The following is a 15786-nucleotide window of genomic DNA, read 5'->3' as shown; positions in this document are numbered from 1 at the left end:
TCTTTTTACACTTTGATGCACCCTAATAAGTGTAGAAGTGAAGATTAATTTAAATTTGAACGTTTCAAATTTTTTCAAATATACCTGTTTATTGTTTTTGTCCTATTTTTGGTAATTGATCCCAAATTTTGGAAAATTATTTTCCACCACATACCATGTTTGATTCTTTTCATTAATAATTTTAATGAAAGATTGATGAATCATAGATTGTTACTAACAGTACCGTAACTGAACTACTCGAGATCCATGTGCAAGTCAAAATCTTAAGACCCCTTATCATTGTACATTTTTTAGCATTTGACCTTTTGATGGCCTATAATATGGTACGAGGCCATAGGTTAGGTTAGAGTGTTCAGCTAGTCTTCAAACAGACTCCAAATATTGGGGGTACTGAAAATGCTGAAAATAAAGTTAAATGGTATACCAAATATAGTTAACTGTAATTACTATAGATTATATACATCTGAAAAAAAAACAGGAGTGCTACATTTGAACTCAGGAGTGCTAAAAACACTATAACGCCCCCTCTAGTTGCGTATATGTACGAGGTTTAATAAATCCAAGTGAATTTTATTGATTAATTAAAGATATTAATTCATTATAAAAAGAAAACATAATTATTTATTACAAAGAAAATTACACTTGCAAAATATCTAAAAACTATAACATAATGCAACGCCATGACAGTTGACGCTAATAGCCATAGACAAGTCTACTACTATATAGTATACACTGTATACTATACATTATTAAAGTATAATAAAAATAATCTACAAAAACAATAAGGAATTATGTCTAACTTCAACAAATTTAACAAAATTAAATTTAAAGATCTTCTATAAACATATCAATCAGATATTGATGTATATGAAATAACTCCAATGAGTGAATTCATAATATAGTATTAACAAATAAAAAAAGGAAAGATCCAACACAATAGAAGCATTAAATAATTGCAATGAAGATATAGGTATTCCCAACTATTTACATAATTACAACCATTATTTTTAATTATATTAGATACTTTGCCGGTCACATCTGCACCCAGCGACTTCGTTTTCGTTTCGACATCCTTTTAAACACTTCGATGTTTGAAATCATATTTACGAAGTATTTACCTACCTACTAATGGTAAAAATCGTCTATCTGATTTGACAGTTATGAATATACATCGTGATATATTAATGTCAATAGAAGATGCAATACGTGAAATAAGTATTACACGTCATCGATTAAGATGAATGTAATAATCAAACATAAATCAGTTTTTAAAATATAAATATTATTGTAGACAAATATGGTACATTTTTCGATTAAGGCTGTCTTTTTCATAACACCTTACTTGGAAATTCTTAGCTACCCTCATGAATTCGCTAAACCTGTTAGACAAATCCTATAGTAAAAAATTTACTTAATATATTTTTACTGATGAAGTAGGTTCTTGTTTTTAACAGTTTTCACTGACCAGTTAGCATATCGAATTGGTCAGGCTGACGAAGGCAGCAAGACGTTTAGGTTTATGATATGCCCAATGGGCATTGCCCATGCAGTCTGCTTGAAAAAGTTCAAAAAGTTATCATATAATAATAACCTAATAGAGTTTATTCTAAAATGCAGTTGGACTTATTTTGCGTATTTAGAAAAGGTAGATGCGCACTTGATAATAAACATATGCGTAATTGATTTTTAATTCAATGTTGTTTAGTGTTATTTTATACATTACATTATGATTTATAAACAAAGTAAAAAAGAAATTTATTAAAAAATATTGAAAAAATACTTTGAACACAAATGTAAATTGTTTTATATCTTTTAAATACATTACATTTTAAATTACTTCACATAGAAGCTACACATTTTATAATTTTCAACTACAATTTGACAGTATATTTTGAGACCATAGTTCTATTTTGATAGGCTTATTTAAACAAAATGCGTAGTTGATAAAAATCCTTAGAATAATCCCTGTAACCTATAGTATGTAGTTCAATTTGAGTACAATTTATTAATAGAAGTTCCTCAATTATCATTAAGACAAAGCTCACATTAGATTAAAACTTAAAATAAATAATGACTCCTTAAGGAGGTTCAACATAAGCTATAACTTATCGAATAGGTTATGATAATAATCATTATCTTAAAAACTAAATTAATATGTATAAAATATTATTTCAAAAATCTTAATTAATTTAAATTTCAATAGATTTAACAAAATTTAATCTTGGTAGGTTACATACATTTATATACTTAAACCCGGCAACGACGGGTAATTCAGCTAGTAATAATAAGTTAATAGTAAGTAATATTAAGTTAATAGTAAGTACAACTATGAAATATTAAAACCAACTAGTGTAGTGTACCGAATTGTGAGTTCGACATGGTTGCACAATATTAGGATGTAAGGATTTTAGAGTTAGATTAATAACTTTATCAAAAATACTTATTACGGTATTACTGATATTTTATTTAACACTTTTTAATTTAACATCAACATAGACAAAGTAAATGATAGTAACAAATATAAGCGAAGCGTATAAACTGGATGGTTGGATACATTTGGTTGCTGAAAACAGCGATTTGCACGTGGTTCATCATATTACTTCTATTAATTTGTTTGTGGTTGTAAATGTAAATGTAATATTTACATAAATGTAAATTGTAATTACGTAGTAACTATAAAATACGTATGAAAAAATATAATGTATACATAGTACATCACACTCGAGTTGAAACTAAACATCTCAATAATATACTACTACAAAAAAAAATTATAACGAAACTGAACATTATTATTTAACAACTAAAATAAAATGACAATATATTATTTACATAGGAAGTATGTAGTTAAATTTTGAATAGTTGAATTCATAACTCATATTATTATAATAATATTATGGTATTAAGGCTCCCATACACGGTCAGTTTTGAAATACAATCAACATGATTGACATTCATGACTGACCGTATATATATATATATGACTGATAATGACTGACAGTCAAATTTTATGACTGATGAAATTCAAACATGTTTGAATTTTTATCATCAGTCAAGATGATTGACATTCATGATTGACGTTGTGTGTCTATGAATGTACAATTTATCAGTCGATCTAGTCGAATTGTGTGGAGCAGTCGAGTTTTGTTTGTCGTAAATTATGATCAGAGAATGAGTTTTTTTTCGTCAACCATTCTTTAACCCAGAATCTTTTCTCTCTATTTTTGGGCTTCTTTGAATCATCACACGCGAGATAAATGGTAATACCAATAAGTGCATCTTTATCCATTTTAATAAATTGACAAACTCAAAAATATTTATAAAAATATCTATAAATAAATATAGGTATATAAAAAAATAAATTAATGTACACAGCACAACTTTTGAACTGACAAAAAAAATTGAAAGATTGTCATTCTTGATTGATTGTGTATGGAAGTTATCAATCGTCAGTCAATGATTAGTCTCGACTGTCAATCACGTTGATTGTAATGCAAGATTGACCGTGTATGGGGGCCTTTATAGTGATTTGTTATGATATATTGATAACAGCCTATTGAGTAACTGTATGTAACAGCCAAACATTATGATAGTGGTGGATAAATTACGCGCATGCGCAGAATGCTTAAGGTGCATTCCTGTGTTTAGACGCTCCACTCGCGGTTAGGATGACTAGTGTTACCATAAAATATGAATATAAATATTGTGTTAAACAATAATCCAGTATGGTAAATGCCCACTATTTTAAATTAAAAAAAAATTCAATGATTTAGCTAACCTAACCTACCTATTTATTTATATTTTATAGATTCACTTTTATTTGAAAGGTTATTTCAATAATAAATGCAGCTGTATGAATTAAAAAAATCTAGATTTTATAATAATATTAACAATGCCGTCATATATATATGTCTATTTCGTGATTGGCATGGTCTTATCAATTTCATATAATGAATTATGCATGATAAAATTAATTTATTTTATCATGGAATTATGATACCGATTACATATTAAAATCATGCTTGTACGTTTTTCAGTCACACGTTTATATTGTTACATGTTAAGTATCATTTGAAGTTAAATTATAATTTTATATTATACCTTGTTGGTTTGCTGAATCGTGAGTTATACAAAAAAAAAAAAAAAGTAAATAAACAATGAGATACGCTCAAATGGTTATGGGACCTGCTGGCTGTGGAAAGGTATTGTTGTAAAATTAACTGGATTTACTAATTTAACAGATTTTTAATAATCAACTATAAACTTACTTTTAATTTATTATTTTATTAATACATGTCTATCCATCATTATATGTTCATAACAAACTTGGTTCAGTCATTTATTCACTATTATTCGTAATTTAATTGTTTAAAATACAATTAGTTGCATATTTGCTTACAAATATAAGTTACTACATTATTAGATTGGTAAATTCTGTATTTCATTGATAAATATTCAATTTTTATTTTAAATATTTATAATTTAACCTTTGAAATTTTGTTTAGTCCACATATTGTTCTGCTGTAGCACAACACTTTGAAAATGAAAGAAATTCAGTGATGGTAGTTAATTTGGATCCAGCTGCTGAACGTTTTGATTATACACCAACCATTGACATACGCGAATTAATTCATATTGATGATGCTATGGAAGATGAAATTTTGCATTTTGGGCCCAATGGAGGATTGGTATTTTGCATGGAGTAAGTGAATTATTACATAATAAAAATTTTATTTTTAACAAAAATTATTTGTTGCACAGGTATTTAATGGAAAACCAAGATTGGCTTAAAGAACAGTTGGGTGATGATGATGATGATTATATTCTTTTTGATTTACCCGGACAAATAGAATTGTATACTCATATGAAGACTGTAAAACAATTGGCTGAATTACTTCAAAATTGGGGATTCAATGTATGTTCAGTTATGCTGGTTGATTCTCAGTTTATGGTTGATGGGCCTAAGTTTATCTCTGGTAATATTTATTTTTATTTAGTGTCAATGCACATGGTTATATATTTATGTCATTTAAATGTAATTAATATTAATAAATTATAGGAACAATGGCTGCATTATCGGTTATGATAAATTTAGAATTGCCTCATATTAATGTTCTATCAAAAATGGATTTACTTAGTAAATCAGCCAGAAAGCATTTGGATAGGTAACATTTTTTTAAATACTTTTTGTTTGATTATTTAAATTGTTTGTTATAAAAAGTTAAAATTTAGTTATTTAGAACCAGATCCTCGTGCATTGCTATCTGATGTTAAAAATAATACTAGTTGGGGAAAAAAATACCGGTATTTAACTAAATGTATTGGCCAGTTGATTGAAGATTATAGCCTTGTACAATTTGTGCCTTTAAATATTAAAGATGAGAACAGCATTGCTGATTTACAACTTACTATTAATACAATGATTCAGTATGGTGAAGATCAAGATGTTCGTATGACTGATTTTGATCAACAAGATTCAGATGATAATGCGGGAGGTGTGGAAAATTTTGATTAAAATATTTCAATAAGCTTTTTTTTTTTTATCATCGTATTAATAAAATTGATAATATTACTTAATATTTAATTTATATTATTGTAAGTTTGCCTAACTATTGATAGTAAAAGACTGAATATGTTATAATTACTGTATTTTATATATTTATTTATAAGTAATTATAATATATAAATATTATTTAATCATAAGTAGGTATGTTTACTAACAATATATTTTTGAAGTTTTTTATATTCTATTTCATATTCTTTTTATTGACTTAGAATGTTTGTTTCTGCCTCCAAACTATGTTTTCTGTAAAGATATATTTGTATTATGAAAAGATTTTTAATGTAATTTTAAAGACTTTTTCTCTGTTGACTTCAGAATTACTAGTTCTCATTTAAAATTTATTATATAAGTAATAACTAGAACCCAGATTTATATACATTTATAAAGTGTCAAATATGATACAAATATGCAAAGAAAAAGTGGCTAAATATAAAATTATATGCATTATGTTACAATTTATAAAATGTGATTTTTTATTTTGAAAACCACACTTTTATACCAAATAAAATTCTAATTATTTTATTAAAAACAAAAAAAAATTATAATATCCACTGATTTATGTTTCAAATAATTTAAATCAATCTAAAACTTTTAGGAAACTTAAATACGAGAATATAAATAAAAAAAAAAACTAAAAATAAATATTTTAGATCGTTTGAAGTTACCTACTGTTAAAAAACTAATAGAAAACTTAAAAAAAATACCAATCTTTTAAAATAATATTCTGAAACTTAATACCTATCATCTCAATTCGTGCTCTATTCGAGGAGATTACAGAATTTACTGTAAATTAAATAGATAATTTATTAAAAACCCATTAAATATAGGTGTTATATGCATTTATGAACAAATATGCAATAACCCTTGAAATATGCAAAATATAATATAAAATGCAATATAAAATTTGGTGTTTAAATTCAGTGTGATATGAATCGTTGTCATTTCAAACCTCCATAGACGTGCATACACTTAGTACAAATATGCAAATGCATATAAATTCAGGCTCTAGTAATAACTTATAAATTATAAATATTCTGTATGTTTCTAGTTACCTGTTTCCTTTATGATTTGCTTTTTTACTTCGCAAGGCAGCAGTTATATTGCCACATACAATTGATTGGATGGTTAGTTTGGGTTTTACATTTTCAATTTCTTTTTATTCAAATCACCAATATTTAAAAATATAAATATACTTAGTTATTGTTAATATAACTAAAATAATTTAAATACATTTTTTTACTCACCTGCTGTTTGATTTCCATTAAATTGTTCCAGATTTGGTAAAATTTCACGTATATTTTTCTCAAAATTTTCAATTTTTGCTACTGGGCATCCAGTTAAAGATAAACAGCGTAAATGTTCACAAAAATTTAAAAAATGTAGTCGTGTCAAATTCATTATTTTATTCCTACAAAATTGGCTTAGTTAAAATCTTAAATAGACAAACTAATATAATTTATACTTAGATAGATCCAAATTAACAAGTTTAATCAGTGTAGAGCATAGCATTAAGTCATTAATATCATTGTCTGGGGCATACAACACTTCTACATTCGGTATATTCCAAATTCCATCCAATGATTTAAGATTACAGGAAGCTACTTTTAGGACTTTTAAATTATTAAGTTTAAACGCAAAATCTCTGTATAGAAATATTGTGTTGTAAATAAAATTTCTTCAGTTTATCTTGTAATATTTGTAATTACCTGAATGATGGAAGAAAACTATCCGTTAAATCAAGCTCTACTAAATTTGGTACGTATGTACCCAACATACACAAACGGTTTACTGACATGGGTGCCTGTAATTTCAATGAAGTGATTTGATCCAAATTTCTATTTTTGACTGTATCCTCCTTATAATTGAAAAGATAGTATAGAATATATTAATTACTTATAAATTGTAATTTATAGTTAATATTTAGATTTTATATTTAAAATTAGTAACATTTATTGCATTTGTAAAACCATTTTTAAATGAAAAATATTGAATATGATTTTCAAAATAAATTAAATAGTATTTTGGTAAAAACAAATTTTAATTAAATAATAAATTGAATAGTTATGAAATATCATCATATTATTTAACATATTGTGTTAAAAATTGTATATATATATTAAAAAAATACTTCTGTTCTTGGTTTGATAATATACAAAATAGTTGCTGATTGTTATATTTTTTAATATAAAAGTTGGTAAACTTCATAATGGACCACGTAACAGCTTATCGGTTTATTATAAAATCAATTATCTTGTAAAAATAAAGTTTTTGAAGATTACAGTTATAATTTTATTTAAAGTATAAAATGGCTATAATATATTTCTTATATTAAAAATGTAATAATTAATATGAATTCATATTCTTATAAATAACATTTAAAAATTAAATTTTATGTTTGAGTAGGTTAGGTATCTACTAGATATAACAAAATAAGAATAAATCTATAAAATATAATTTTCGAAGGTTATTTATATGAATACTAATGCATATTAATTATTAAACTTTTAATTGTAATTAATTAAATATACTATTCATTAATTTAGTGTTAAATTTTTTATGCAGGTTAGTATAAGTTGAGATATAAGATTTTAATTATTATCCTTAAGTTAGATTAATACAAATTGTAAATTACCTATTTAGCTTAACTTTAATTCAGTTACTTTGATAGACACAGGAAATATAAGTTTTTTAATTCATATATATTATCTTAATTTATTTTCAAATTACATTGTTGGATTATTAAAATTTAATTTTTTTTTATGAAATAATTTCTGTATACCTACCAATAATGTTGTTATACCCATATTTCTATTGTTATTGTTTACTTCATCTAAATATGATTCCATATTTTTATTGCATATATGATTAACTTATTTACACCTATATTAAGTTACAATTAAGTATTTTCTTTTTATACTGTCTTTGAATAAACATTTAGGGCTTAGGCATATCATTTGGATTCATTGCTTAAAAGTTTCTATGGTTACTGTTGTTGAATCATTATTCACGTTTAACAAAATTCCCCATCAATAAAATGAGTTTAACTTGCACTATTAACATAATATTATTAAATTGTATTTTATTATTCATACCATTTTGAATAAATGCAGTAAAGTTGTGTAGGCTAAGGATGGGCAACTCATAATAACTAAAGCGCTAATTTTTAGAAGCTTAAAATCTAGTGGGCCATAGTAAAGAAAGCAAAAATTAAAAAAAGGTCATTAAAAATTACAATTCGTTTTCTTCATCAGCTTATCGGCCCATTAAGTGTTTTCGCTGCCATCATAAAACCATTCCATTTCTCTCTATCATGTGCGTCGTCAAAATGACTCTTCTATATTTTTGATATATTGAGCTATAACGTCCACCCATCGGGTCCTTGGTCTTCCTAATAGAGTTTTTTATTTATTTTGTTGACTAAAACTTCTTTTATTACCTGTCCATTCGCTCACCAAATATGGCCGAACCATTATTCAAGTCATTTCGTTTTTATATATGATATAATATTTGACCTCCCCGGTCTTAAACCGTGCTGGCTATTGTCTTAAATGTTATTGATTGGTTTAATCATATGAGTTAAAACCAATTTTTCTAATAATTTACCAATTTGTTCTAGACCAAAGATAGGGCGATAATTTTTGACATTAGATTTATTGCTTTTTTTGAAAACTGGGGTGACAGAGCTTTTTTTCCAGATAGATGAAAATACCCCTTCCTCAAGTGATTTGTTATATAAGATGAATATGGGATAAGGTATGGAATTAGCTAAGTTTGACAAAAAGTAACCTGAAACCCCATCAGGGCCGGGGGACCTACATTTTATAAGTGACCGTAGACCATCAGATACCTCATTAAGAGAGATACTGTATTTAGTGGGGATGATATGATCAAATTGATAAGTTGAGGCGAAAATGTTAGATTCATCAGGTGGATGAACGGGTGAAGTGTTATATACAGAGGAGAAATAGTCTGAGAATAGATTAGCAATAGCAGCACCGTTATTAGCAGTAGTATTACCTAAGAATACAAAATTGGGTATACCATGAGACTTGGTATTAAAGTTAACCCAACTCCAAAAATATTTCGGGTTACTTATAATATCACTTTCTGACCGGTGTATGAAATCATGAAAAACAATTTTAGACTGTGATTTATATTGAGCTCGCAACAAGGAGAATTTTTCATAATTTGATTTACTTTTATTTTTTATATAAATTGAATGGGCTTTATTTTTCTTCCAAACAAGAGTTTTGAGTCCTTTATTAAACCAATGAGGGAAATCAAAGGAGTTGCTTATGGTTTTTTGAGGGACAAAAGAGTGTAAAGCTTCTAAAAGTGCGTGTTGGAAAACAAGGGAAGCTGACTCAGTATTGAGGTGTCTAAAAGTATTCAACCAATTAAAAGAATTAAAAAATAGGTTAGCATTAATATTATCACTTTTCTCATAGTTGAAAATTATTTTGTCATTTTTAAGAATAGGCTGAAAGATAGGTAATCGAACATTTATTTGAATTGGAGGGTGGCAAGGGTCAATAGGGACAAACGGGTCATCGTGAAGATTTATGGAGTTCTCAAGGAGATTAGAGAACACCAAATTCAGAATATTTCCATGAGCATTAATGATAGAATTTAACTGATATAGATTTAATAAAGAGCAGCTCTCAATAAGATAACTTCCTACTTGGGAAGAAAGGAAGTTGACACACTTAAACCCGTACTTGTCATTTACCCAGGATAGGGAAGGAATATTATAATCACCGCAAATGATAAGTTTACAGTTCGGAAAAGAAGAGTCAATAGACTCTATGACTGAGAGGTGATTTAAGTATAACTGTATGTCACTATTTGGTGGAAGGTATACAGCACAAAAAATAATCAATAGGTCACCGACTATGACTATGTTAAACAAAGACTTGTTCTACGTTTAAAGTATCAATATTTAACAATGTGGAATTAAAAGTTTTTTTAATAGCGACGATAACTCCTCCACCACGACTATGAAAACTAGATGTTTCAGTTCTATCGCATCGAAATACGTTATGCTGGGTGAAGCCTAACTCATTGTCAAAGAAAGTGTTATTTAACTAAGTCTCAGTAAATATTATAAAATCATGAGTAGATGAAGGTATTGAACATTTTAATAAATTTAATTTGGTTCTTAGACCACGGACATTTTGGTAGTAACCAGAGAGATGAGAATTAATACAAACAGAAGGCTTATTAAAAAATTCATTTGATTTATGATTATTGAACATTGATTTTAACTTATTAATATAACTATGACTATAGGGCTTCACCCTATCATTTAATTTTTTTTAATATTTATAATTTTAGGAATTCCATTGAAGTATTAAACTTTTATATCCTTTTCCCCTGCCTCGAATCTGCTCTTGAAATTCACGTATACTTCCTTTATGTGGCGGCGTTTTGCTTGAGTGCGGTCTTTGACGAGGGAGATATTATGTACAGCGGTTGGAGATTCACGTTTTATTTTCATAAAGAACTTTAAAACTCTATCAGCATCATAGGGATTCCGTAAAATCAACTTAATTGGCCTTTGATTTGATGAAGATGGATGACCCAATCTTAAAATGTTAACTATTACATCCGAGTTGATAGATAGTAGGGTAAAAAACTCGTTAACTTTATTATTGTCGTGAGTTATACGCTCTTTAGCAACCGTTGCAGTAGATTCCTTAATACCATGTAAGATAACATTAAGAGAGCGCTTTTGGAAATCAAAAACCTCATTCCTGACAATCAAGGAAAAGTCCATGGAGTTGGTGTCCAAAACTAATTTTTGGGATTCTAATGCTTTAACTCTGTCTTCGAGACACTGCGCTTTATTTTGACACTCAGATAGAGCCGAGTTTAATTTGTCTAAATGCGTTGATAAGTCGTCAATACGAGAATTAATTAGTTATTTATAATATAATATTTTTTATTAGTTTATAATTTATTATTATTAGTTTATAATATAAAATGCTAAATACAATATATAGGTACATGTATATAATATTTCATAAGACTATACGATTATTACATTATATATTTAGTTCAACTTCCTCCAAAAACTGCCTAAGGACGTAACTATTACAATATAATATATAGTTTATATTAATTATGTATAAACTGTGGACCCACCCCAGAAAAAATTGAAAATACGCCACTGTATTTAATACATTTAGTTTTATGATTGAACCAATAAAATAAAATAATAAGTGCCTAATACCTACAGAAAAGTTAGCTATACTGATATGGATACAAATTATATTTAGATATTTAATTATTTAGTTGGAGTTCAATGCTAGAGAAAAATATTATATCTACATTTTACGATCAACGTGAAAAATTAGAAACTGATAATCGCTAAAATGTAATGAAGTGATTTTAAATTGTAGCCATATAAAAATAGTAGGCTGCCCGCCAGTTGCTCATCTCTGGTATAGGTATAATACACAGGTGCTAACTCTGGATATATCAGATGACATAGGCCCTTTTCAGACACCGTTACTTTCAGCATTACCTCCACTACATAGGTAGGGCTGCATGCACTGCCCGTGCTGTTTAAACACCTCGGAGCACACCTTGTTCCGGTGTCCGAACTGGGACGGCCTCTGCGAAGAGCTTCGTGCCCACCTTGTCCGTTCTTCTGCAGTCGAAGACATCCTGAACATCTTGTGCGGGCCAGTCTTCGAGGACTTCCCGGTGGACCATCAGGAGAGGCAAGTCGCCCTCAGGGAGGCAGGGAGACCTTCAGAATCTTATATAAGATGGCTGTGGATATCCTGACCACCAAGGAATAAGGAGAAAGGGTGTGGCAAGCCGCAGAAGCCAATGGTCGGTGGTATTTCACTACGGGTGTCGAAGGTGGCGGGCTGAGCCTGTCCCGCAAAGAGGCAATCAGTTTGTGATGTCTAGGACGACTGGCTTAGGGAGGTCTGCGAATAGGCTCTCCGAACGAGATGTCTAGGGTGATGAACCTAGGTCGGCCCAAGAAGATACTACTACGTCGTTGTAGATATATATTAAATATTAATTCTAGTTTTGTAAAGGGGATAATGCGGAAAATATCCCATGTATCCCCATGTAAGTTGTATGTACTTATTTTTTCGGGCCCATGTTCTACACATACACACCAGCACCCGCTGAGGAAGGTAGTTCTCGGACTCTCGAGAGCTTTTCAAATTTGTATATATTGTATATGATTTAATTTTACTCAATTATCGATGTTTCATAAGGGTTATAATTATGTTTCATAAGCAATGTGAAAACAGTTCGGCCTCTATGTAGTGATTTACTATAAAAAAAAAGGTTTAATCGTAACATGTAATGCTATTGAAACTGGGTTCTCGTCAATTATTTCCGTGCCATCGCGCCGTCGTTAGTCGCTTTACACCGTCATCTGCGAATTTGCAGGTATAAAAAATTGTATAATTGAATTAGTTTATAAAAAAACGTACTATTAAATTAAGTTAAAAATATTAACTAAATATTAAATTAAGTATTAAGTATAATTAATTTTCCAATAAAAGGTTTCTTTTTTTGATAAAATTTTTTATAAAATGGTCACGGGCCGGTTGGAACACTTTCGCGGGCCGCGGGTTGGGCACGCCTGATCTATAATGTAGCTTAATTGTTCCATTCTCCTCTTAAAACGGAAAGTGGAACACGTGGACAAAATTTCAGCTAATTTGGTACAACAAATTGAGGCTGTGCGAAATTTTTTATGACTAGATAATACTTTGTCTGGTTTATTAATCACAGATGTGACAGTTACATCATTATTACGTCCAATATCTGTGTTATTAATAAAGACATTTTCTTTAATTGCTGACAGGTGATTTAAGTAGTAATTTCTAGTCCATCTAATATCACATAATTTTTTGCAGTACAGAGGAACATTTTCTTCTCTTCTTTTATGAAAAATATGATGATATGGAAGACGCATAGACAAAAAAAACTGCAACTACAGGAACTAATAGTTGTATTTCCTAAGGATGTTGTATTATTTGCAACTATTTGCTTTTTTAAGAATTCAAAAGATTAAGGGATCAAATATTTAAAATAGTTCTGCAAGTTTATATCTTCAAATCCAATAGTTGGGTATTTTTGTACTATTTTTATGGCTGTGTTATCTCTTTCAGTTCACACACATTTTAAAATTATGAACAATTTTTTAAAAAATTCTTCTAAATTAGAAAATGTAAGAATGACTGACTTAAGTTTTCCATTAAAGCTTTCAAGTCTGTTATTAGTAGTGTTTGAGTAGTTGTTTGGGAGAACACCCATTGTTCTCTGATGTTATGCCAGTTTTTGTTGAAATAGTAAATAATTTGATGAGGGGCTTGAGATGTAAGATGACAATATAATGTATTATACTCCTCTTCACTTTTAGAATAGTACATTTCTTCGATTTTTTTTTAGAAAAATCTCTTTCATCTGAAATTATACCCATTTTATCGCATGTTATTTCTCTGTTAAAAGTTCTAAGAGTATGGAACAAGCATATATTTAAGTTGGCTTGAGGAAATAATGATTTAATAACAGATCTTTCTTTTAAGGCTTTGTCAGTAATAAACACTCTAGTGTTGACTGTAGCAAGGTTATTATTTTTGAAACAAGTAAAAAACCATTCTAAGGTTGATTTCTGTTCATCAACGAGGAGGCCAATGGCCGCAATTTCACTTTGGCCATTTCCATCTTCAATAAGAAGAACATAAACGGGTATTTTAATGTCAATTAATTTAAAAGTTGCATCAGCACATACAACCTAAAAAAATTAAAATTAAATATTATTAATAGTTATTTAGGATACTTTACTCATTAATGCATAATTCTGTTTGTTTTCTTTAAACTTTTTGAATTGTATAAGGTACTACCAATAACATAAAGTCTGAAAAGTATACTATTGTAGCATTGTAGCTATAGGCAAACTGTTGGATAGGCTATAGGCAGTCAGCTTTATATATATATATAGCTCTCTTATTTTAAGTATCTAATTTAAGTTTTATAGCATCTAAGTATTTTTTCTTACTTCTGGAAAAGACTGAAATTCATTAATCATCCCGTTGTCCTGCATGAAAAGACCTTTAAAATTATTCTCTTCATCGGTAAGAAGTTCAATCTGACATTTATACAATATACGTAGGTCGTGAATTATATTAGTAAAACTTTTTAACTTAGTTTTCACTAAACCATTTATTAATAATTTTTTTTTTTTATTACTTTATTTATATTTCCACAATCTGTTACATAGTTTGAACAATAATTGAAATTAATGAAATAGATAACTATGGCGTGAAGGACGGATTAAAGATACCTTCCAGTGAAGGCATTTTTACAGTTAAAGATGAGAAAAAAAAAGTGTTAAACAATGTTAGAAAATATCATAAGGAAGGATAAGTGGAAATAGCAAATGTAGATATAGAAAGAAGAACAAAAGGAGTTAGATTGGTCTAGACTAATAGGTCCCTACATCACTGCCTTTTCAACCTTTTTTGTGGGTTGCCGGGTATATTTATAGACGCAAGTTCTTTGATTAAAGGATTTTTGTGGTTTTGTAGGTTGAAATTAAAACGTCTGTAGAAGGTCTTAGCTACATCGTTGACAAGAGAGATGGTTAGGTCGTTATGTAATGTATGATTTGATACGTAGAAGGGTGCTTTGGTTATAGCACGGAGGATTTTCGACTGGAAACACTGGATACGGTTGACATTTGTAGGTTTTGCGGAGCCCCATAATTGGATTCCGTACGTCCAAATTGGTTTTAAGTAGAGTTTATATATTAATAATTTAGTGGATAATTTTATATGATGAGAAGTAAGAAGAGAACGGAGAAGACAAAAACGATCGTTTAGGGTTAAGAGCTTATTACGTATATGTGGAGCCCAGGTGAGACGTTGATCGATGGTGATGCCTAGGTAGCGAATGCATGGTGCGACAGGTAAAATTTGTTCATTAAGGGTGATAGGTGGACATTTTTTCTTCCTAAGAGTGAAGGTACAATGTATGGATTTAGATTCATTAATTTTTACTCCCCATTCCTTATACCATTGTTCGAGGAGGGAGAGATGTTCTTGGATGTTGAGGGAGGCAGTGATTGGGTTGATATTGTTGGTTATTATTGCCTTATCATCGGCAAAATCACCAACAACCCAAGTGTGCTTGATGGTTTGGACCCAGTAGTTTGAATTCTAATTTATATAATTCTTTGTTTGGTAGGT

At 28.9% G+C, this 15786-nt stretch overlaps 2 protein-coding genes and 1 pseudogene across 2 annotated transcripts; 1 reads left to right on the top strand and 2 right to left on the bottom strand.

Annotated features, from left to right (window-relative positions):
- The first annotated feature begins 4154 nt into the window (after positions 1-4154).
- Positions 4155-5646, top strand: LOC112694658 (GPN-loop GTPase 3). Its single transcript, XM_025570200.1, has 5 exons — positions 4155-4199; positions 4503-4699; positions 4759-4973; positions 5057-5162; positions 5230-5646. Exons 1-5 carry the CDS (start codon positions 4155-4157, stop codon positions 5510-5512), a joined length of 846 nt encoding a protein of 281 aa, XP_025425985.1. The 3' UTR covers positions 5513-5646.
- A 45-nt stretch (positions 5647-5691) lies between these two features.
- Positions 5692-8563, bottom strand: LOC112694659 (adenylate cyclase-like). Its single transcript, XM_025570202.1, has 6 exons — positions 8344-8563; positions 7267-7415; positions 7023-7202; positions 6805-6968; positions 6613-6712; positions 5692-5803 (listed from the first exon to the last, which is right to left on the bottom strand). Exons 1-6 carry the CDS (start codon positions 8404-8406, stop codon positions 5761-5763), a joined length of 699 nt encoding a protein of 232 aa, XP_025425987.1. The 5' UTR covers positions 8407-8563; the 3' UTR covers positions 5692-5760.
- A 4523-nt stretch (positions 8564-13086) lies between these two features.
- On the bottom strand, positions 13087-14898 carry LOC112694618 (annotated as a pseudogene).
- Positions 14899-15786: the final 888 nt, after the last annotated feature.

This window comes from Sipha flava, unplaced genomic scaffold (genome assembly GCF_003268045.1).
Source record: "Sipha flava isolate LNK unplaced genomic scaffold, YSA_version1 131_pilon_pilon, whole genome shotgun sequence".
NCBI lineage: Eukaryota > Metazoa > Arthropoda > Insecta > Hemiptera > Aphididae > Sipha > Sipha flava.
This window is presented reverse-complemented; position numbering and strand designations above follow the sequence as displayed.